The sequence below is a fragment of the Dermacentor andersoni genome, chromosome 3 (genome assembly GCF_023375885.2).
Source record: "Dermacentor andersoni chromosome 3, qqDerAnde1_hic_scaffold, whole genome shotgun sequence".
Taxonomy (NCBI): domain Eukaryota; kingdom Metazoa; phylum Arthropoda; class Arachnida; order Ixodida; family Ixodidae; genus Dermacentor; species Dermacentor andersoni.
The window spans coordinates 18,533,759-18,558,820 of NC_092816.1; the positions used below are offsets into that span (position 1 = coordinate 18,533,759).

At 45.3% G+C, this 25,062-nt stretch overlaps 1 protein-coding gene across 1 annotated transcript in view; it reads left to right on the top strand.

The window, feature by feature from the left end:
- LOC126520770 (uncharacterized) overlaps nt 1–20,525 on the top strand; it is a 54,989-nt gene extending 34,464 nt beyond the window's left edge. The window contains exons 10-13 of the mRNA XM_055065543.2: nt 6,195–6,359; nt 13,910–14,041; nt 15,822–15,944; nt 19,670–20,525. Coding sequence (XP_054921518.1) covers nt 6,195–6,359; nt 13,910–14,041; nt 15,822–15,944; nt 19,670–19,705 — 456 coding nt within the window. The 3' untranslated portion in view covers nt 19,706–20,525. The remainder of the gene's footprint in view (nt 1–6,194; nt 6,360–13,909; nt 14,042–15,821; nt 15,945–19,669) is intronic.
- Nucleotides 20,526–25,062: the final 4,537 nt, after the last annotated feature.

The window sequence follows — 25,062 nt, forward strand, 5'->3', positions numbered from 1 at the left end:
GGACCGCGCAAAGAGCGATGGAACGAAGAAATTTAGGCGTAACGTTACGAAACAGGAGGACAGCGGTGTGGATCAGAGATCAAACGGGGAATAGCAGATATTCTAATTGACGTTAAGAGAAAAATAATTTTCGCAGTTCCGCCCGAAAAGCGAAGCACCAATTCCGATAGCAAATTAGTAGATAGCTCTAGAAAGTATGGATAGTAGCTTTATCGGCCGTATAAACTTGTAAACATTCGCTTACTGACTAAATTAACAATGACAGTATGTGTAAGTGTTACTCAACTTAGGACGTAGAAAGAAACAGACACGCGGAGATAGCGCTGTCTGTGCGTCTGCTTCTTTCTACGTCCTTGTTCGGTCGCACTTACACATTCTATCATGCATTCAAACCAACTAGCCCGCCAACATGTTTTAACTAAATTAACAACGACGGTATCACGCGCGCACAGGTAAACATGAACACCTCTCACTCGATGAGCGCGGAAACTCGCAGTCAAAATGCTGGAGTGAGGAATTGCGGCAGCAGCAAGCGAATTGACTTTCGTGCGTCTCCCGCTTCAACGCAAACGAAACGTCGAAATCACAGCGCATGCAAATCTACCGGCACTACGCGCACTCTGATCGTTTTGAAGGTGAGGCTCGCGCTGGCGCGCACTTTGGTCACAACATAGATCGCTTTCAAGACACGAGCACTCGCAACGCGTCCCTACGGCGTCCGCCATTCGCGTGCCCAATGCCGCAGTAGGCGCCGCGCATGTCTCCACTCTGTACGGAGTGGCGGGCGAGGAGGTCATCGAGCCACCCTAGCAGCCACCGGAGAAGAACACCCCCCCTCCACCCCGCATCATTCCCGTGCCTCGCGCCCGACAGGAGAGGGCACGCTTCCGGCCCGCGTTCCTCGCTGGCGCACGCGAGACTGAACCGCACTCGCCGGCTCACCCTCGCAAGCTTTGACTTGCACATACAGCATTCGGCGTGTGGCGACGGTTTTATCGTCCTTGGACTTCATACAGAACTACACGGCGACGGCGACGGTGACGCCGCCAGCGCCGCTGACGGCAGAAATGCGCCTGGAGTGTCCATATATTTACTATCGCAATAAGATTTAGCTGAGCAGGCCACGTAATCCGTAGGATAGATAATCAGGGGATCATTAGAGTTACAGAATGGGTGCCAAGAGAAGGGAAGCGCAGTCGAGAACGGCAAAAAGCTAGGTGGGTGATGAAATTAGGAAATTCGCAGGCGCAAGTTGGAATCAGTTGGCGCAGGACAGAGGTAATTGGAGATTGCAGGGAGAGGCCTTCGTCCTGCAGTGGACGTAAAAGATGATGATGATGATGGTGATGATGATGATGATGATGAATATACAAACATAGTTTATTAAGGACTTGATGCTCAATTACAGCGAAAGTGTTGTCTGTGTTGATGCCACATATAAGACTACCGATCATGCTGTTCCTTTCTTTCACATTGTCGTAAGGATTGCAAGTTCCTATGCTGTTGTGGGCGCCTTTATTGTTCAGTTTGACACAGCTGAATGCATTGAAGAGGCACTGAATATATTCAAATATTGGAACACAAGCCTGAATCCAAACTACTGCATGGTAGATTATAGCCAAGCGGAGATCAACGCACTTGTTTCTTTTTTTTTTATTATAGCCGTCAGGTTTTGTGCGATTTGCACAGGGAGCAAGCATGGAACAGGTGGTTATCAAAAGAAAAAGAAAATAGTGTGGAATACGTGAACGCCATTAAGAAATTACTAAGAGGAGTAGCATCCACTGCCAATGCGGATGACGTAAGAATTGCGATGGATGCTTTGGAGCAGTCACCGCGGTGGAAACAAAACGACAAACTACAGGCCTATGTGAAAGACAAGTGGCCGATTGTCAAGGCGACGTGGATAAAAATCTACCGGCTACACCTTCGCTTCGACACAAACAATGTTACTGAATAAAGAAAAAACAAAGAACTCGTGGCCTGTTTAGCAGGAAACAGCGGTCACCGTAGCCCGTAAGGTCTTCTAGGAGTCCTAGTCGATTATTTTTTCCAAGAGAAGGAGGAACAGTTTCTCCAGTCAAATGTGAGCTTTCCGCTATCTTACCGCCTCTACCACAATGTGTTGCCGGAGCGCCTGCACGGGAAGCCCCCTGCGGTAGCTAAGCATTTGATGGAATGACTGACTAGAACCATCACTCCGAGGACATTAAACTTGGCAGTGGCGAGGGTAAATTTCTTGTGCACTCCATGAGTGGGAGCACAGACTTTCAAACCGTCATCTTTTGTACACAAAGCTGCACGTGCCTCGACTTTCGAAGGACAAAACTCTCTTGCAAACATTTCGCAGCCGTGTTTACGTTTGTCAATGGCTGGGACTTCTCCCGTCCACCTGACGAATATAGAAATGGGCTTTACATGACGGCCCATACGATAAAAACTGACACAGTGACTAATTTTGACACCACTGACTTGGCCATCGAAATCGCAACTCACCAACCCGATTCAGACCTGCAGAAAGCATCACAACAGAAGGGCTCACTCGTCACGAGGCAGATTCGAGCTAAGCGCGAACGCATACTGTCTTCTCTTTACTACGTACGTGACAACGCAGTACTTGAACAGTTACCCGACTCCTTTACGGAAGCCAGCGCCTTTGTCGAGAAAAATGTAATGGCAAGCAACAGAGTCACAGTCAGAAGCTAGCCAACAAAAGGGTGCTCCGGAGTGAAACGAAAGCTACCAACACCGCGCTAAGGCGGAACAGCCGTGAAGGCACCGCAGATGGGAAAGAGGCGCATGGGCAAGGAACACTGGATCTCGCGGTGAAGAGTGGACAAGAAAGCAGAAGTTATGAGGGAGGGCTACACCCCCATTTTGCTTGTAACGAAACGGCAAGACTTGCTAGTCGGTTTAAGTTCACAATGCACAGAAGCTTGAAGTGCACCAGCACACCCGTGTTTTACTTGTATTATATTTTGTTGCTTGTGGTTCTCATGATACAGCCTGTTGTTTCTATGCTATGCTGCGCACCCGCAAGAAATTGTCGTTGTTCTCCATAAAAGAAATCATTTGTGAGTGAAGCGTTGTCTAGACGTCTGTTGTTACGTTCACGTTTTGTTTGTGTGCTGGTGCGCATCACGATATTATCTCTTAGCTTGTAACTGGGAGCACAGTTTCCATTGTAATTCCATATGCTATTTCAATTGGATATGCGATGTCCTTTAATAAATTATTTCTGCATCTTCTTTTTGCTATGAATTCTTGCTTGTAATAATTTACATTTTCGGTGTTACAGGGACACTAAAGCGAAACAGTAAATTATTTTAGACTTATGAAGCATTGTTTGAGAACCCTGCAGGCAGTCATTAAAAAAATAGTTTGATTATTAGATGAGAAAATGAAGGTCCACGTATCAGTAATTGAATTTCGTGCCGAAACTCCAGCGCCGGTACGTCAGCGTGACGTCAGGGATTCCAAAGTATGTTTTCGCATTTGTGCCGCGTTGGCTGAAGAAAGGTTCCCAAAACTTGCCATGTTTAATATTTGGTTCCTTTAGAACACAATGTAGTCAATCTGTACCGCTATATATAGTTAGTAGGCCCTAGAAGATGCCATCAAAATCCAAGACGTCACAGCCCCCAGGTGCGGGGACTTAAGTCGGCGTCGCCACCCGTATTTCGTTCTTGCGCTTTTTCTGGCTTACCAAACGTCTTATCGTTGCAAGAGTGGTGTTTTTGGTGTTGTAGAACGGTAATGTACTGATGCAGAAGAAATCATATTTCACTTTAGTGTCCCTTTAAGTAAGCTTTGTACAAGGATTGTTCGTGTCACTACTCTTGATTTTAAAGTACTTGAAGTGACTATTCATGTTGCTTTTGTGTTTTTGATGGTGTAAGCACAACTATTTTTGTATTGTCATTTACTTTGTTTTGTACCGTTTATTTCTGTATCTTACGTGCTCTTTAGCTGTGTGTGATGTGGCGTATCAAGATCTATGTCTTACCTTGTAACTTGAAGCACAGTTTTCATTGTAATTATATATGGCATTTGGTTTGAATATGCAATGTCATTTAATGAATTATTTATAGGCAATTTTTTGCTAGGAATTTTTGCAAGTGATTCGGTACATGTTCGGTGTAAAGTGTTTATAAGGATTCTTGATGTCACTACTCTTTATTTTCAAGTTTTGAAGTGGTTGGCCTTGTTTTTACGTTTTTGATGGTGTACACACGGCACACACGGTACACACTGTGATTTGCTTTATTTTTGTATCGTTGATTTCTGTACCTTACACGTTGTTTTGCTATGCCTACTTTGTAGCGGACACACGGGCGCCTGTCAACTGTTTATACAGCTCTTAGCTCAGATAGGCAGCCAGAACTATCCATAAATAAAGTGAATTATATAATAAAATGAAAATAATATAACAACCTCAGTCGACTGAGATTCCTTTTTTTTTTTTTTTTTGCACGCTGCGTGATTTCCTCCGGCCAACTCACCCGGTGAACGTAAATGCATGCGCACGAGCTGAAAAATAGCACAGCGCGGGCCAAGGGCCACAAAATATTAACACTGACGCTTTCGGGGGCGAAGCGAAAACGTCGCTCATTTATTGCCTAAACAGCTGCGCAAGTTGACCCAGAAACAATCTCTGACGCCCGCGTTATTCGATGCGCATTTCAAGGGGCAGGAAGCATTTTATGCGACTATATGGTCGCGGTCGACGAGGTGTTACGGTTCCGCGGACACCGCAGCTGTCACGCTAGAGGCGGACGCCTCCACTATTGCAGGCCGCGTGCGCGCATAAAAGACACCGTCCGTAACGGGCTGGTCGGAGGGTTCGCAAACACACGCGGTTTACAATTCTCCGCGCGCACACGAAGGCAGCGGCCGTTCTCAACGCGTGGTTTCCGCAACCGTGTGAAGGCAGCGGCCGCAGGGAGAAGCGCGAAAGAATGAAGCGACGCGTCCCCTTTGCTAGGCGACATGCGGATCGGCGGAGCATGCGCAGATGGAGGGCCGTACGAACCTGCCTGCAAGTGACTGCTCCCGTGGGAAGCATGAGAGGAACCCGGGAGCACGCGGCGCAGGTAATAAGGCGTGTCGCTGCATTGCTTCACTGCTAATCGCATTAGCGTCGATATTCATCACGACATCGGTTCCCCCAGAATGTTTTAATTACTAATGAAGTTATTGTATAATACTTCTGCCCAGAGGACCCGAGCAGGAGGGACAATAATTCAAAGCACGGTAAAACTTTGCGCGTGTTTGGAACTGGTCGCGATAGAATATGATGTGACTGCTATAATGTGGTGCAGTTGACCAATTGAGACCTCATATGTCGCGAGTACAGAGTCGGCAACCGCGGAACAGGGGAAAAGAAAAAGAGAGAGAGAGAGAGACAGCCACGCACAATTCTTGTCTTGAGCTAACCTGCAAAGCGACAACATTGGCGGCACTCCCAGCGTATTGCTACCAGGGGGGCACGTTCTTTGCGCACTGCCGAACGGATCGGTGCCGAGCCCACAAAGTCCTCCTCTCCCACGTCGCCCCAGCCCCGCCCGATCTCTCTCTCTCTCTCTCTCTTCGTCGTTGTCGTCGTGCGGCGTTTGTCATTGTCGGCCTTCATCGTCGTCATGCCAAAGTCGTCGTTGCGGTGTCCGTTATCGTCTTTTTCTTATATATGTAGAAAATGGGTAGGTGGGATTCCTTAAAGCAGGCTGTGCCGTCGTTCTCCGCCTGCACAGTCTGAGGTATGATGACTGTTGCGACTATGTCATACATATTTTGTTGCCACCTCACTTGCTTTGAATAGAATCATTTCATCGCTTTCATCTGCTCACGTGGCTCCCCTACTAGTGACCGTGCATAGTGACTATATAGTGAGCACATAGAGCACCGTACCAGTCAAGCGCCTCCTGTCTCGGGAACATCGGCGAACTGCTATTATTAAAATCTTTATAGCTAAACTGCAAAAGCTGCTCAAGTAGCAACGGAAATTGGGGGAGATCTTTAGTAGCCTAACCACACGTCATAGACAGCTACCAGTGATCGTGCCGTAGGCTGTGCGTGTGGCAGGAGTCAATCAAATGGTGACAGGACGGCGATTTCAAGACGACGACGATGTTGGCACGAAGGTTTTAACGGCCGATGGCAAGATGCAACGCCTCTGACGATGGGATGCCGCGCAGCTGCAGTGCCTACAGTGGAGCGCGGGCCCCGCAGAGCTTTACCAGCGCCTGCCGGGCCGGCTGTGCGTGTCGCTCACCCTGGCCGCGTTCCGCTTCATCGTGCACGTGGGACCCGGGCACCTGGGCGCACGCTGCTACAACTACTACCCGGCGTCGCCCAGGCAGGTAAGGACAGCACCAGTGCAATCGTAGGTCAGTCCAATGCGCCCTTTAAAGAGTAGAGGAGGTACTGGACGGTCCCGGTATCTCCGTATGCTATGCTGCAAAAGTCGGTGTGTTCCGTCACGTGTTCATAAGACTGAACCAAATGAACGGCTTGTCTATAGTACGTCACTAATCCTGTAGTGCACACAACTGTTTGAATGAAAGGCTAACGAATACAATACATGTCGAATCAACCAAAAAGGTGAGCTGTTCGATAGAGAAGCCACGCAGCCGGTTCTCGATCTTTCTCTGACGGCAACCGTAGTGTTCGCTGCATTGCACGGAATCGACAAGACAGAATATAGGTATTATATTCAGCGGGTGCACGTAGTTGATGCCTCTACATGTCAGCTACCGCTGCCCACGTAAGTATATATGATTTGCAGGGACAATTTCAGTGTGTCCCGAGCAGCGTGAAAATATTGTTTTTGCGTTGAACCTTGGGAGACATGGCAGCTTGAACTAAAGCTTGAGCGGATACCTGACAAGTCGGATGTGCCAGTTTACTCCAGAAGTCTAATCTGAATACATATACATTGGTTGGGTTTTGCTTGTTCATTTGCATCATTTCAACTATACTATAGAATGCGACAACGTGTACAGTGCAGTGGACAGGTTCGCGTTGGAGTAGAAGAGCGGTAAAATTAAGTACTTGGAGGCACGTCCACATGAGCCGCAGCAGGGATAATATGTGCGACTTAGTGCTCCCATGCAAAATGTGCTTACAGTAACACTGCGCATGCTCTTATTCAATAAAGCTTAATCAAAGTAAAACATTCCCAACTTGGCGTTCGTGGAGTGGGCGTCATATCAGGTTATGGTTATTAAAAACGAAGACTGTGACGAACAAAAGCCCCTTGGCCACCTACATGCCTTGTGAGAACATATGAGGAAATCCCTCTTGAAGAACAGGAAACTGTAAACTACTATACGTCGAATTTCTGATCCTTCACGAAAAGCCGACACTTATTTTTTATTGGGTGAACCAGTCTTATTTGTGCACACGCGATTTGTCACCATGAAGTATCATTTTCTACGATACACACCAAATAATTGATATATCTTCCACTGTCCCACTCAGTCCACTCCGCCTCGATTAACGAGCTTAAGGAAATATCCTTGATTTCTGATAGCAACTTTCAATGGACGTATCGGTTTGTTTAAATGGATTCAACGATGCCATGAGTCAAAGTTTAAGCTAGATATCTGTATCCCCTAGTTTAAAAGTCGTATTTTTAAAATATATTCAATAAATCTGTAAGACATACTGACGGATCCTACAGTATTTTGCCAACTTCGTGTGTTTATTCTAATTGACTTACCGCCTTGTTCTCGAGTGATCCTCGAGTCGAAGCTTTTTCTTCACTCCACCGTGCTGCACACAGCGGCGCCCCTTGCCTGGAGATGCTACGCTTCTCCAGAAATACGCAGTATTCAATGAGGCGCAGTGACCATTTCTGTCGAGAATCGGCGATGCCATGCATTTTCTCCGAGTGTTAAGTGGAGGAACGTTGCATAGCAGAGTGTGGGGGCAGGCCAGTTGGTGATTCACGGTTTTGGGAAGTTACCGCAAGGAACAAACGAGACTTGAAGAAAGGGAGCACACGCTGTGGTTGAGTACAGAGGCTACTAACGTTCTAGAATACAAAGGCTACTACTTCCCCCTGATATGCTTTCGGTTCTTTCGCAGAAATCAATTGAAACATTTTGCTGGTGATTTCCGATGAGCGAGACTTCAACGATTTCCTGTCACGTTCACATTTAACCTACACCATTGTAATTTCTTCAGCTTATAATTTAGAGCATTCTTTGTCTTGCTGTAGTGTTGTTTACTTATCTCTCTTGCAATTCTTTTGTAACAATAATTGAATAATTTCGCTGGTAATTTGCAGTGAGCGAGATATGCGGTACGTACGTTCATTTCTTGTTCTTTTATGTTAGTTCTTCCACTTCTTCCGTCAGTATAATAATAAGCGCAATACAATCATGAGTTTCATTGTTATCACCCTTGTAATTCCTCTGTAAAAATAATTTGAATAATCTCGCTGGTAAATTTTGACGGGCGAAATTTGGATTATTTCTTGTGACTCTCACATTTAACCCACACCGTTATAATTTCTTCAGATTGTAATTTGGAGCATTCTTTATCTGGCAAACTTTTCTTCTTCTGCCACGTCGCTGGTTTTAGACATGAGCGAGTAGTGGGGGCACGGCTTAAGAGATGAGGAAGAGGAGTTGGAAAATCGTGAGCCATTCCATTCGTAGAAGATAGTGGACCAGCGAAGCTATTTAGCACACGACACGGAGGTTACACATAATTTTGAACAAAGACACGAACTCATTTATTGTCTTGACCGGTGATCATTATTTCACTCGCAACGGCAATCACATTCTTTGATAATGTCAAATCGATGCACATACGCCACCGGGTGGTCGGTTGACCGGATCAGTGTTGAAACAATCTCGACCGGATGAGGTGGGTCTTCACCGCAAGAATCAGGAAACGACCACGAAGCCGGGCATCGCGATGATGAAAAAAGTAGAAAAGAATTTATTCACTTCATTGGTATGTGGTTGTGACTCTCATCCGAGTCTCGAGTGGTTCTGATAAACACGGGGGCCAGGGCTGCCTTAAATAACCCCTTGCGGTCTTGTGGTCGTCGCTGTCTTCTTGGGGAGCCTGTGGAAGGCTTCGTCAGGCTTTGCCGTCGACGACCTCCTGCCCTTCTGTTTGTCTTCTTTTCGTCCTTCCCTTTGTGTCAGCTCGGGGAATAAAAGTGGTGATGGTGTCTAGGAGAAGAGGGCAGTGATGTCGACATGGGGACGCCCGCTTGAACGCTTCTCACGCTTGACAGGTCGATGTCCAGGCCTATTGTAACAGCCTTTCCTGGGACGAGGCAAATCAACTTGTCATGGGAACGTACACCCGAACGTCTCTAACACTTGACAGGCCGATCATAACAGTGTGGCACCTCAAGGGAAATTTCTGCAACACGGAACGCGTATACCACTCCCTTTTTGGTACCGACACATCCATATTTAAATCACCGACAACGACATCCGGGGTAGTGTCATCGCAGCTAATTCATGAAAAGTGAACAGCCATGAACCTTACGAGACTATGAATCATTGCATTTTTTGCTTGCTTGCGGGAGTATGAGCTCACGGGGGTATGAGCCATTGGTGATGGCAGCTTTCGACATGCTGTTCTGTGTGTTGTATGCGTGATTAGAAATAATTTAAGCACTGTTCGCTTCGCTTTGCTGAGTGCTTGTAGTCTTTGCCTTACGGGGCTATGAGCCATTGCATTTTTTTTTTTTTTTGCTTGCTTGCTTGCTTACGGAAGCATGAATGGTTACGGGAGTATGAGCCATTGATGATGATAGTTTTTCTTCGCGAAGAACGAAAATGCACTGAACCCTAGCCATATGCAACTTCGCTGTAAAACTATGGAGTAGATCAAGTGGAGGGACATACAATTAAAACCCCTGTGCTCTTAACTTTGCTTGGTGGTTCAACACTGTGTCCGATTCTCGATTTTTTTTCTTTAGTTTCACACTCAGCCCACACGGCTATAATTTCTTCTGCTTGTAACGCGGGACATTTTCCGTACTGCTGGAATGCTCTGTTTTGGTGTGACTTTAGTTCTTTTGCCCCAATATTATGAAGTATTTTGCTGGTTATTTCCGTTTAGAGAAGTTTTGGTAATTTATTTTCACAATTATCCAACACCGTTATAATTTCTTGCGACTACAATGTGGATAAATCTGCGTACATTTCAAGCGTTTCGCGCTGTCTTTTGCAGCAATCACTTTATTTGTTCTTGTGCTTGTAATTTTTTATTAGCGAGACCTAATTTTTGGAGCTATCACTCCTGTTTCTTCCGTTATATATTCGGCTTGCTTTTATACTGAATCTTCTCGTTATTGCTGGGAAGTTTGTTTTTCTCTGTATTCTTGCAAGAATCGTTTGGGACATCGATGGGTATTATTTTTGATGAGCGACATTTTTAAAAGCTCTGGTTAGCTGCACATTTACAGAACTCTGTCATAATTTCAGCTTCGTTTTATTTTGGAAGTACCCTTTTCTACGAAGTTTGCTGCAATACAAAGATGTTGTGCAGACATTGTGTCCTGAAAATTAGGGTGTCGAAGATTTTGTCGTAACGATTGACTTTAATACGATAAATTGACAACACCAAGCACGAAACGGTGCTGATGCGTGACGGTACAGCGTACTGCGGGCATCATTATTGCCAGCCAACTAGCGGTAACCTTTGCCTGCAGTTTTCGGCAACATCTGGAAGGACAGCATCTAGCTGTCTCTTCGTCTCCCCTTTTAAGTCTACCGTGAACACTTACGTGCATGCATATTCAGCATCACAGAAATCAATCTTTTATTATGTTCCATGATTATTTTATTTATTTTTATGATTACTTTTCGAATGTTTTATTATTCCGTTGTCTATGCATATTCTTACTACCCTCTGACCGCCCAGCCTCGCACACAAGCAATTTTGCTTATGCACGCTGGATATGTAACGTCAACGTGAAACGAATGTTATTATTATTATTATTATTATTATTATTATTATTATTATTATTATTATTATTATTATTATTATTCGAAGCAACGTGTCCTTCGTGCTATAGGTATTGTTTGTCATATATGGCATGACTTCCACTACTAGACTGTGCCTCTGTAGCTTGGAGTGGAACGTGCAAACTTTATTCGGACCTCATTGAACGCGTCCACTATTCATTGATACCATGGAAGACACATTTCACAACTTAACTGTGAGTGGTGGGGGTCGAGTTATCATTACAGGACACTTTACCATTGACACTTCTCGTGATTTTAATTGCGACTACTTACTTTTGGTGGAGTCATTCATCTACAGAAATTTAATCGCGGAACCCGCCAGAATGGAAGCCACTTCTGCTACGGCTATCGACGACGTCTTATGCAACGCTGCTAACAACGTAGTATCGGGTGTATATAATGCAGTAATCGCTGACTATTGTCCCATCCTTGCGCTACTTCAGACACCCGATAACGGCATTTGCAACAAACTGAGCAAGCGTCGTGCCGTCGTGCCAGGATCAATTGCGGATTACCTTGACACGCATGAAAACTTAAACGCAGATTATAATTATGCAGAAGATGTCCACGTTGAGTATAGGGCAATCTCATTATACCGCATTGGCCGCTTTCCTAGCGGCATGCATACAACATGCACGGAACATAGGTACAACGAACCACTGTCTCCATGGATGAGATATAAAGCGATAAAAGAGAGAGGCGACTGGTACAACAAATTGCAAGGAACACAGAGAACCTATTACCTGCAACAATTTCGAGTTTCCTGCAACGGAATAGTGGCAATGATCAGTAAACGCAAACTGAGATAGAACATGCTACAAATCGAGCAGGAACGGGGCAGATCTAAGGATATATGGAAAGTAGTAAACGATGTTATTCGCAGACCTCCTACTAAACTTGTATATCCTGATGTAGTTGATATTAGCGTAGGCGAATATTTTAACTCTTACTTTGTTAATATAGCACCTGACTCAGTAGCTCAGCTCCCGTCTCTTCCATATATTACAGCGGCATTCCTTCGACGGAGCACATTCTCGCTCTAAAAGAAGTAAACTGTTCCAACATCACTCCTATAATTTCTAAAATGTCAAATAATAAGACTCCTGGACGTGATGGTGTGACGATAAGACCATTAAAGTAAAATTCTGACCTACTAACGCCTATTTTAGAACAACTTTCAACCATGCAATACGTGAAGGAGTTTACCCTGATGTACTAAACGTAGCTTAAGTTATATGTGTCCATAAATGTGGAAATAAGAATAACCTCGGAAAATCGCCGCGCGACTGGCCGCTCGAGGCACATTGCGTGTATTCGCGGGCTTCTTTAAGGCTCGGAAAAGCACTTTTATGCAGCGCGTATTCAGCAACAGAAAGCTGTATCGAGAGTTTCTCGTGTGGCTCTACAATTTTTTCATTGACACTTCTCTTCTAACTATAATAATTGAGAAGTTAATTAATTAAAACTAACTATTCAATTAGATGGAATGCAAAAAAGCAATCTGAGTATATCCAAGCTTTTGATCCAACATTTTTCTGCGCACTGTGTACGTATGCTTTGAAGGAAATAAAATGAAACGAAATCAATAAATTTATATCTATTTTCAAGCCCCGCTTTTAACGTTCTGGAGACCATTGTCCAGCCCTCTCAAATATATATAAACTCATACTTCTAAATTCAAGACTTATTTAATCAGACCTTCTGTTTCTATACAACGTGGTCCATGGCATTATACATTGTCCAAAGTTTGTTGAACATGTTCAATTTCCCGTGCCGCAAGAGTATACCAGGCAGCATTCAGCGTTTTCTCGGCGGCCTTGTTGCATTACATACTGTCCTATGGCTCGACTCCAGAAAATATATATTTGTTCTGACTGTATTGACGTATTTCAATGTTAGTTTCCTGCGTTTTTTTTTACATGTGTATATTTATTTATTTATTCAAAGAACCTTACAGGCCCTATGGCAGGGCATAAAGTAAGGGGGGCATATTAAACAGTAAAGGTATAAAGTACAAATTTCCAACAGGATCAGTGCTATAAAAAGATTACTGTGTTACACAATATTGAAGGCACTAGGAATACAAAGCAATATCTGAAGGCACACGAACACTTGTTACTGTTAACAGAGCAAAGGAAAACCGTTTGTGAAAATGATATACAACATGGCAAAAATGCACGATAACATACACTAGATTGGTTACTCGTGAACGGAATTAAATGGGAAAAGCATGAGTAACTGAGAGCGGAACGTGTCGGGATTAGATATGGAGGCTATGTTATCGGGGAGGTCATTCCAGAGACAAATGGAAGCTGTATAAAGCTGAATATAATCGTGTTGTCTGGTTAACTCCATTTTACGTCTGCCTCCTCGTTTTCTGTTTGCTTGTTTGTTTTTCTATCTCGCATTTTGTCTATAACATTTGTCTTCCCTGTTAATTTTGTCTCACCTATTACTTTTTAAGTGCACCAGTACGAAGGCTTCGTAATTGTTCCTGGGAACTGCAATAATTGATTGATTGATTGATTGAAACTGATTGATTGATTGATTGATTGATTGATTGATTGATTGATTGATTGATTGATTGATTGATTGATTGATTGATTGATTGATTGATTGATTGATTGATATTCATTTTACACACAGCGCGTCATCATTGGTACGGAAGGAAAATAAATCTACCAGCAGCGTTCCCTTTCATAAAGCTCACCATAGCACGAACAACATACGTGACGCGCTACCACTATTATCTTCTCTGGCACTCGCGCTTTCCGTTCTTTGATGAATTTTATTGGGAGGTGGATTCTCACAAGTGTATTGCTCTAACTGCCTTGTTTTGGCATAGGACTAAGAATCGTGCCGCACATATCCTGGCGTCTTCGTACAAGTCGTGGGATTCCCGTTCGCAGCACTGCCGGGACAAGCGGCCGGTGCACTTCGCAGATGCGGCCATCGGCAACTTCGCCGAGGTGCCCGCCGGCACGCAGCTTCAATCTGTGCGACTCGAGGCCTTCGACACTGTCACCACGCTGAGGAAAAAGGCAAGAACACCGGGGCCGAAATCGTCTTGGCCGTTCAGCCGCCTCCCATTCGCTAATATTACGACGCGAGTTGCGTTTATTTGTGTAGGCGCAGCCGGCGTTGTTTATATCGCGGAAGGGCGAGCGCGAAGTCCTCATCACCACAGTTACGTGCTCGGATTACGACGAGTAATATCAACCGCTGATATGTGTTTGCTCACCAAGTATGGCTGTGTTACCAGCATAGGAATGCGAGGCAGTAGGAATTTCCTTAAATATTGTCCTTCTGCCTTCGACGGTCCCTGCGGTTTCGTATAGGACCTACTTGAAGCCAATTTGATATTACAGATTCGTCAAACTAACAATGATTAGCGCCGTTTAAGCTCTACGTAAAGTCTTCATATCGACTGTTTCCAGAAAATTGCGGGGAAAGAATTGCGGAATCGTTCGATACAAGTGATGCCGAGTTCTTATGCACAGTTCCTATGCCGAGGGCAAAACCGCAGGCTGAAATCGCGACCATTTATGACCGGAAAGGAATGCAAAAGCACTCCTGCGCCGCGCTTTGGGTGCACGTTAAAGAGCCATAGGTGGCCAAAAATATTGCGGCGCCGCCTGCAACAACCAGACCTTACCGGTATTCAGGAGCTGCGTTACCCTTTACAGCTATATAGTCCTACATTTTTTTCTATTTTTTTAAGTATGGTGCAGGTGATAGCGGTAGCGGATAGAGCATCGCGACATCCTGAATATAGCTTTAGTATTCGCCCGGTATATATACATGGTGCCTGTGCTTTGAGGAAGCTGGTCTGGTGAGTGCATGCGTAGGTGAAATTTTAGTTGGGCGCAATCACGGGCACGGCCTCGTGAACGCTGTTTACAATAGTTCAAAGTGGACGTTTGATCCATTTGCTGCGTCATCCTGCATCTATACAGTGCAAAAATTGACAAGAAAAAAACGCACCATTCAAATATTCGTTTTATAGGGCAAGAGTCATACTTGAAATGTGTTATAGCGTGAACGCACAAACCTGTTTCCATTACGTTATATTTAACGTGGTTATTTTTTCCGGGCTCCAAAATAAAAAGACAGCGAATAAGAAAGATGACGCAGCTGCGCTCATTCGCGTCTGGACGGCAGCACTGCCAATCATGTTTTCAAATAACCCAGCCTACATACGCGTCGTAAAGAAAGCCCAGCAAGTGTGTACGGCTGGCCAGCCTATCTGTTATAATATGACTGTGGTGGATTTCGATCGCCACAATCAAGGTACTGATGTACTCTGGACGCCATGGCCGATCGCTTTTTCTCTTTTACGATGTGCACGCCGGCTTCGTTCTTCAGAAACACGATCGAGGACGCTGCTATGCAAGTGCGCAAGAGCACAGCTACTTCAAAATTTCCATACTTCGCAGTTTTTCCTCAGATCCCGGAAGAAAGAACCACGTTAAAGCTATATATAGTAATGAAAATAACTTCATCAGGTATTTCCAAGTTCATCCCAGCTTACTACTCTAAAACTTTTCTTTTTTCAAATGTGAGCCACGCCCCATAGAACAGATATTTAAAGGTTAGCGTAACTAAACCTAACTAATTAGCTAGGTGAAAGCACTTAAAGAAATGTCTGAATAACTAAAATTGGCTACCAGCAATAAACGAGTGGTCTAAGTCGTCTAAGATGTACCAGCCTAACTTTAAACTTTGATTCTAGTTACGAAAAACACCTTATCGTGTAGGTACATTTGTGCGGTGTAAATGCGAAAGTGTTGATAAGCAGTGACGAGGATTGCGCGTGTCCAGATGACGTTGATCCTGGACGAGTACCCTGCCGTATGCGTGGCGCTCTACCACGCGGACCTCGAGGACTACCGTGGTGTCTGCGACCCGGGCGAGCCTTTCGCGCGCATCACCGCAGTTAGGCAGGTCAGTGGTCGGTCCAGGGGCTCGCTACTGTGGCTCATTGACGAGTGGCACGCGCGGAATGGAACTAGCTGAACGACTTGCGATTCAGACTCGAGTTGCGGGTGCAAAACTCGGCCTGACAAAGTTCTCGGCGATACAGGTAGCCGGTAACTTATTTAGAACGGGAAAAAGCTCAAATAACGTGTATATAAGAGGAACGTAAAGGATCACACAAATGGCGAGTATCTTATTAAAAAAGTCGCAGTCTCGCCCGAAAGGCGAAGCATGGATTGCTATAGCAAATTAGTAGACAGTTATACGAAGTACGAATAGTAGTTTTATCGGCCGTATAAATTTGTGAACATTCGCTTACTAACTAAATTAACAAGTATGGTGTCACGCGCGCACAAGCGAACATGAACACATCTCACTCGATGACCGAGGAAACTCGCTGTCAAAACGCTGGAGTGAGGTAGCGTAGCAGCAGCAGCGAGCGAATTGACTTTCCTGCTGCCTCTCGCTTCAACGCTAACTAGGCGGCGAGAACACAGCGCACACGAAGCTATCAACCCTCGTCCCACCTAGACTCTGTCCCCATTGCAGATCGCTTTCAATATAAGGCCCGCGCGTCCGCGCCATGCGCTGTAGCCGCCGGAGTAGAACGCCCCCCCTCTCTCTCCCCTGGTACCTTGCGCGTGATAGAAGACGGCGCGCTTCCTCCCCGCTTGCCCCCCTCGCGCGCGAGATTGAGCCGTCCATTGTCGGCTTTCACTCGCACATGCAGCATAAGGTGCGCGACGACGATGCTATCGCCCTTGGACTTTATGCGGAACTTCACGGCGACAGAGACGCCGACGGCGACTGCAGGAATCGCCTGTAGTGTCCCTATGATTGTTATGGCAATAGAAGTGGAAAAAGCTGGAAGGACGCGCGCACGCATAGAGACGCACACGCGTACATGCGTGGTAGAACGCTCGCACGGGCAGCCTTCGATTTTTCTAAGGAAGGATGGTCATTCCTCAATCGATATGTTCCAGCGAAGCTGTTAATGCGACTAGGAGCGCTGAAAATTATATACCAATTTTCACAAATATATGAAAAATACTAAATAACTGACGAGGTCTATATATTGAGGAAACGTAGGGAACGTTAGTGGAAATAGGCAGATCAATTTGCAAATGTCTGTGTCAATTAGGGGTAATTTTCTGCCCATTTAGAAACGTTATATGAAACGCTTAAAAAGCTGTTCCTTTTCTTTGGGATTGCCAGAAATGGCAGAGATTTAATGTTTAAAGAAAATGAGGGCCACACTATAGGTTGACGTGTACCGAAAGTTTGAAGTGTCTAGGTAAAGTATGTGCTTCGAAAATAATCACTGAATCTGCCAATCACTGTCTTCTGCTAATCTTTACACGTTGTAGACGGAATGTAGTTGCTGTTCCCCACCCTCCTCGTTGAACTATCTAAATACACTTTATATTTCATTCTAGTACAAAGCATGTTGCGCGTGACGAACCATAATTGTTTCGTCTGCGTAGCTTAATTACAGCTTTTGTAAAACGTTACTTATTCAAGTGTTCCAGAGGACGCCATACTGCCGTTATTCTCAATATTTCCCAAAGTCCTAAAGGAACTGCACAAGATACCAACTTCCAATTCAGTGCAAAAAGTGAGAATGTTAAGTGTAATTAATGTGTGGCGAAATTTTTGTGTTCCTGGTTTAAATAGAAGCGTTGGAATGAATTACGGAACGCTCGTTTCTTTCCTTATTTTCATCTGTCATATACGAGATTCGTAGCTGGTTTCTCCGGTGTCCTTCGTGAACATGAAAAAGGCACTTTGTTTATATTTCGTGAAAATAAGGACCATGATATGGCTAATGTGTAGGCAAAGTTAAACATACGAGTGTGTGGGTTAATTGCTGCACTTGCAATAAATTGCGTAAACAAGTGCTGCTAATCGTTATGAGTGTGTTTTACGAGCGGCGCAAATTTTAGGCCGCTGCCATGACGTAACTACATCTGGCACAAAAATGAAGCTTAGCAAAAATAGAGGGACCTGTATGGCGGATTTGTGTGCCAAGTTAAATGCGTCAAGCACAGTATGTGTAAAAAAATTCAGGCAAGTGTTTTCAAGTGTCACGCTGCCGTTATCAGTTACGTTTCCCAATGTCCCGAAGGAACTCTGCGTTACACATATTTTATGTAGAAATATGGAAAATATTTAGTGCGATTTGTCGCAAATTTTAGTGTTTTTCACTTCATTAACAGCTTGACAAATTATTTTTGAACCATCCCTTTTCCCTGTTTCCATGCGTTATACGACGTTCACCCGGTGCCCCCGGTGAATTAAGTAATGTAGCTTGTTTATGTTTGGTGAAAGTAAGGGCGAGGCAATGGGTGATCTGTAAGTAAAGTACACAGTATGGGGGTTAAATGCGGCTTTTGCAATAAATTATGTATGCAAGTGCTCCAGAACGTCGTGAGTGTTTTACGAGTGGCACAATATTTAGCGCTTTGCTCTGACAGAACTAAAACCCTACCAACATCAAACTGAACGAGCATGTGGAAAATAAGTGAGGAAAGCTTTTGCTTGAAGTGAAATAAATGAAACTTTTGTAAAATTTTCTTAAGCACGTTCTCGAAAGCGTTAGATGATAATTTTAAGCTATGTTTTTCAGTGTCCCGGAGGGCCTCTACGTTGCCCAGTGTTTACATATTGGCTGAAATAATGGGTCAATTATGGGTCATGTACAGGCGAAATTGAAAGTGTTTCGGTTAATCGCGGCATGCTCAATAAATTACGTTTTCAAGCGCTCCGGAGCGCATACTAAAGATACTATCACGACCAAACTTAGCAACAATGGGCGTATTACTATGTCAAATATTTGTGCGAAGTTGCAAGCGTGTGACTGGAATACAGATTTTGCAAAAGTTTTTCAAACAAGTCTTAGCAAGTGTCACCCTGCCGGAAACCAAGTTCGAAGTACGTGAACAAATTACGGGCTTAGCCGTAATTTACGTATGCAGGCTATGCGGAGCGTTATAAGCGTGTTTTAGGCACAACGCTGCATTTTTACCTGCTGCTCTAGAAGAACTGTAAGCGCCAGTGCCAGGATCGCACTTAGTAAAAATGGGGGAAACCTTATGGCCAGTGTTCTCGCAAAGTAGGACGTGTGGTGACGAATCACTTCATTTGTAAAATTTATTGACCAAGTTCCCGTATAGGTTATATGCTGGCTGCTGGCTAGATTTCAAACGGACCAGTCATATATGGCCCAGGTTTCAAAGTGTGATTCAGTTAGAAGCAACTCACTTCTTTATTGCAATCGCTCGAAGCAAAAAGCTTCGCTGGAAATTGGGCTGTGATTGTTCAAGGTCACACAAGTACGCCGTCTGTTTTAGGAACTGATCACGAATGTTCATAGTTTGATACTTGATTGACGTTTGTGTGGTCCTTTTTGTTCCTCTTCGCGGTCGGTGGTATTGTATGTCTGCTTTTAAAAATCGTGATCAGGTATGTTTAGCGCAGCTACGCTTAGTACTTGTAATATCGACACCAAAGTTTTGACAGCGCGAGAAAGTTTCTTCAGACAAGCGAAAACAGTGGCATACTTTTCGTTCTTAATATGGCTTCTAAAGCTGTCAGTTTGGTTGTTTCATTGCTGAATTTGAACATGCACACTTGTTTTAGATACTAACACCGTCTATTCTCGGTGATACTATTTCGTTATTTTCATATCGCAGATTATCGACTCGAAACCACCGGCAGGGACAAAATGATGCCACGAGTAACCAGAAGGAGCACCCAGTCTCGTCGTTATCTGCCATGATGCCTACTGCAACTCTTTATGTTTTTACGCTTATGTCGCGTATTGTGCCATTAACCAAATACAGTTCACTTGTTCAACGAACACAACATACGTATCTGTTTTGCGCAGTACAATCTGGTACATCATGTATGCAAACCTCTCATATGGTTTAATAAAGTACTTTAGAAATGCCTCCCAAAAAGTATCTAGTGCCAGTTGTCCTGAACGCCTTACCTTGGCCGCTGCTATTGAGGCACTCTCATTCGACTGGAAACACCTGATAAAAATGATATGCAGACCCCAAGCACTAAGAAATCAATGTTACACGAATCATTTTTCAGGTAGATATCTATCTTCGTTTGTGGTTCACCAAAGTATTATGAGATGGAGCAACATGTCTGTGCAACGCGAGTATATATGATATCAGCATGTGTGTGACCACAACTGCAAAACGACGGCGACGACGGTGGCATGAGGACTGGTTTATTGCACTCCGGATACACAAAAAAAAAAAAAAAGATTATTAGTTACGTTACGATCGGGGCCTATACCGAAGGCGGTGGAATATTGCGTTGTGCTTCAAAGCGCTAGCTGCCACGAGGGAAGGAACGTCGTTATTCTCTGGTGCAGAGCATGTGTAGAGTATTGGGCTGTTGCGATAGGAGACCCTGCGTCAAAACCCACCGTTGGAAAACGTAATTGTTTATAGTATTTGCATTCTCTGGGAACTTGACCCACTTTGGGGCATGTTTGTTTGTCTGTATCTAATCTCTCTCACATGCCCAGTGACCCAAATTGTTTAATAGCTTCGGCCACTGGGAAGGTTCTGGATGATGTCTTGCTCAGCTGACAACAATGGCCACTGCGTATGTGCCCGCATAGACAAATCGCTGCTGGCAACTGCCTGGTTTATGATAAACGGCTTAGCTCGCTGGTTATGTGGAACTAAGTATATATAACAATTAAAGATTGCACGTCAAGATCTTTGATAAACACGCTGCGCTTGTACATAACCCAAAGCTGTCTCTGCATTGTTACTTTAATAATCATCCTAATAATCATAATCCGTGAATGATATCTCCACCAATCGCCCACCTATCGTAGGAAGAATTGATAAGCGCATTAACGTCGCCAATCATCTCCAAATGATGGATCCGCCGTCGCTTTTTTATTATTGAAGCGAACTTAAACGACGCGACACAGGGACCTACCTACCTACCACAAGCTACCTGGTAAAAGGCAAACGATTCTTCGCGTTCACAGTGCATTGTAACTTGTGAAACCTTCGACAGGCCGCGCAGTCTTCATCCTTGGCCCCTTGTTGGGACGTTCTACTCTTTCCCCTTCCTTTTACAGTCATCTATGTTTCTTGCTAGATCTGAAGTAAAATTGCAGGTAACCGTCGGTTTTCTCTTCGTTTATTGCTATTACCATTATCTGGGAATTTCACCCACTTAGCGGTATGTTTGTTTGTATCTAACTTCTTTCACGCCACAACTAGGGGCACTGGTTATATGCAACTGGGTATGTGCCACTGGGTATGTACCCATTCATGGTCAATCCTTTAGAATGGGTATGGACCACTCCAAAAAAAAAAAACAGTTTGGTTAGTACTGACCTACGACGACTTAAGTATCCGAATATTCGAAACATGTGGGCGTGCACTGCAGCCGAACCCCTCTCTCCCGCTTACCTCTGGACACGCGGCACCTTCTGGTGGCGCCACCGTCAAGTAAGCACATACTGTTAAAGGGAAGCTGAAAGCTTTTCCAGAAAAAATGAGTGAAGAGCAGTACGTCGTGGTTTTCAACCCTCTGAATTCGAATATCGCATCGAAATTGAGCGCAAGAAAGCGCAAACATATTTTATTTCGACGAAAAGTGCAGCAGCAGACACGCCCAGCTCGCGCGCCTCGTTTCCGCCTGTGATTGGTCGGGCGCCTCGTGACGTCAACAATGGTGTTCGTCCGGACCGACTATTGCCGCTACACACGAAGCACGATGCAACGTAGTTTGGTGCTGTTTTGCTGAGACGGTCATGGAAAATTTCGATAGCTTGCGTTTCTCTGAGGAGTTCGGCGTTAAGTCCAAACTCCACGAGGGCGATTTTGCGCGCGACGGTGACGGGCGACGGCTTCGAGCGACAAAACGGACCGTCGCTTGAACAGATCGCTCGGTGTTGTCGCTCGATCGCTCGATTCTAGAAATCTAGAACTCGTCGCTCGTCGCCCGGAAGTGCTATGAGCGACTAGCCAATAGTGCGAAGCCGGAAGTACATAACTCAAATACTACTGTTTGTCGCACGGAACGAGCAAACTATTGAATTTTACACGTGCAAGAATAAGAACCTAGTGCAAGACCTTCAGAAATATTTTATGCTCCTTTTTCAGTAAAATACATCAACTTAAATTGATAAAGCATGCGTCACGCTAGTTACGGCGCGTATATTGCTGCCCTAATATCGTCGCTCAAAGCCGTCGCTCGCGTGGAGTTCGGCTTGCAGGCGACGAGTGAACTAAACAGCCATCGCCTCGCTTGTCGCTGTCGCGTGCAAGATCACTTGTAAGGGGTTTATACTTTACTCCCTACATGTACGAGCCGATTGCGAAGAGCCAGCCTCTCCAAGAAGCAAAAAATGCTGGTGCAAGCACTACTTTCCACGCGAATGAAGGCGAAGTGTTTGCATCTCCTTGTGTTGGAAATGTTCTTTGGCGAGTATGTTTTTGCTAAGCTGCATTCAGCGTTCCAGTGAGTACGTTTCCGGGCAAACAACTGTAGTGTTATGTTCCTGCATGCCTTCTCGTAGAACGTAAGCGGTGATGCGATCTTCGGCATTTGTGCGCGGCCCCAAAGCTGTCGGCAATCTACACAGACTGTTTAAACGCGTGAAAAGTTTACCGGCTGTTGTAGCACGTGTGGTATAGAACCTTCATCAGCGCGCCATCCGCACGCTACACGTAACCGGCGAATTCCATCAGCTACGTGAGATGGTCGGTTTCTCTATATATGTGTGCGAGAGAAGGAGAGCGCAGCGTCCTGGCGTGAGCAGGCTTTCCAACACATGCAAACTTTACGCTTGCACTGCGTTATGGTAGCTGCATGCAGGCTGTTTCACAACACACGTGCGAATAGAAAATTCGCGGCGCTTGGCGATGGAACCTGCGTGAAGGGTGGGAGATAAACATGCACCTTCCGTTCAGCGTGCTAACACGAAGGAGAATCCAAAGCACTCATTAGTGATAAACTCCGTTAGTAATCGTCACGGAAGTGGTTAGAGCACAACACTGTTGTTCTTGAGCGCTTGAAGTTGTTTCGCTTCACAGCACCCTCCCACTTAGCTGAAAGCTTCTTGTCTTGCAGGAACTAATGGAGCATCGGAACATCGTCGCGGCCGCTGGTGTTTGTGCAAGCATAGGCTGCACAGAACGCCGGCATGATCGGCCTACAAGTTCAATTGATGCTGCGCACGTCAACTACCACTCCTATATACACACAAACAAAGGAATGTAGGGTCGAGCGAAGCAGATTGGGACGGCACGCACGCAGAAATAAGCCCGGTCAGGCACGGTCGCGGAGTCTGTGAAGGAGCGGAACACCAGTGCTGACGTCACTACGCCGCGGTTTCCGGTCTCCGCTCGCATATCGTCAGCGTCAGCAGCAGCGCGCGGCGCTCGACGGGGGGCGGAGCTACAGCGCAATTTTAACCGACGATTGCGTCGCTCCTAAGTGAAAAATCCCCCCCGAAATTTTACCTGCATGGTTTATAAGGTTCCCGCATCCGTATATGAGCGTCTTATTTAATTCGACAGACTCTTCAGCTTCCCTTTAAGAACGGCCCGCTGAGGTGCAAGTTTTGCCACCCAGTTGCGACAGCGGCGGCAACTTTTCCTGGAACGCCACCGCAAACTTCTAGCCACGGAGTCACTGAGTCGACTGTATGTGGAGAACAATACGCGCGCCCTCGACTCTCCGTCGCTGGAGCCAAGATGAGTTCGACTAAACAGGCTTTGTGCCTGAACCCGCCTCCGCCGATCTGGTCTGCTGTGAACAAGGGAGTCCCCGAGGGAACGTAGTTCAAGGCCTCTTCCCACGCGCCGTTCAAGACGCAAGACAATGGGCAACCGGCGGCCGCGCAACGGGGGTCAGCTGCGGGAATAAAAGGCGCCTTTCCTGACGTAAGCCCCGAGTCTGCGAAGACCGTCTGACGTCGGTTGGGGACCGTGAACCTCGCGCAAAGAGGTGTGTGTGTAAGCCCTCGTCTACGGAGCCTGGTCGAACGTTTCCCTCACCTTGTTATCGAGGAAGGACCGAGTGTTTATAAACCGCTGTTGTGCGGTTGCTCAGGGCACTCTCTCTCTCTCGCAGTCATGCTAGACTGATGAACTGCAACGTCCTTATGTATATACTGTAAATAAACCCACATTCCTCGTTCTCGATGAGAAGCAGTGCTTCCCTTCAACAACGTCCTCAGCGTGGATGAGTTGGACGACGGCATGGGCCAGCTACCTTCTAATTCATGCCCGACTCCAATACTGACAACTGATTACGAGCGATGGGTTTGAGTCCCCAATCCTAACAATACCCAGCGCCACATACGCGCTATCCCAAGTTTGTGTCAAGCAGGTTCATGGAAGAGCAGCACACACCCAGTGCAACATGCCCAGTGACGACAGGGACACATACTCGGCGGTGCACACCAAAGTTGGCGTCGAAGAGTTTCATTGAAGAGCGGCACATGCCAGGTGGCAGATACCCACGAGGACGACCCATATTTTAGACTACACTACCTTCTGGATTGACTCACATATTTCACTGGACTATCCTCGGGATCGGCACACATTTATGACGGGATAGCTAGATAGCCGAAATAAAACTGCTCTGAGAATAGCAAAAAGGCTTTTCGCAATAAAATACTAGCAGAACACATGTCACGATGACTGTCGACGGTAATGCGATTAGCATTGAAACATTGCAGCGACACACCGTATTGCTACCGCCGAAACACATCATGCTTAAGAGGAAGCTTTAGCTCGGGTGCTCCTGTCTAAATACATGTAAAAGGAGAATCCGCTTTTATTTGCAACCACTGCACTAAAATTGACGAGTTTTGTGGTATTTAAATAAAAACTTAAAATCTAGTGGCTCTTGGTTTGGAATTATTGATTTAGGTCGTCAATATCTTATTAAAAATTGGCAAAAGTCGAACATTTTCAGAAAACGAAACTATCAAGTTTACAACTATGTAACTCATCAACGAAAAATGATAATACAATTCTGTGAAATGCCTTTAATAGTACATGCAAAGTGGACAAAATTTATATGTTACGCA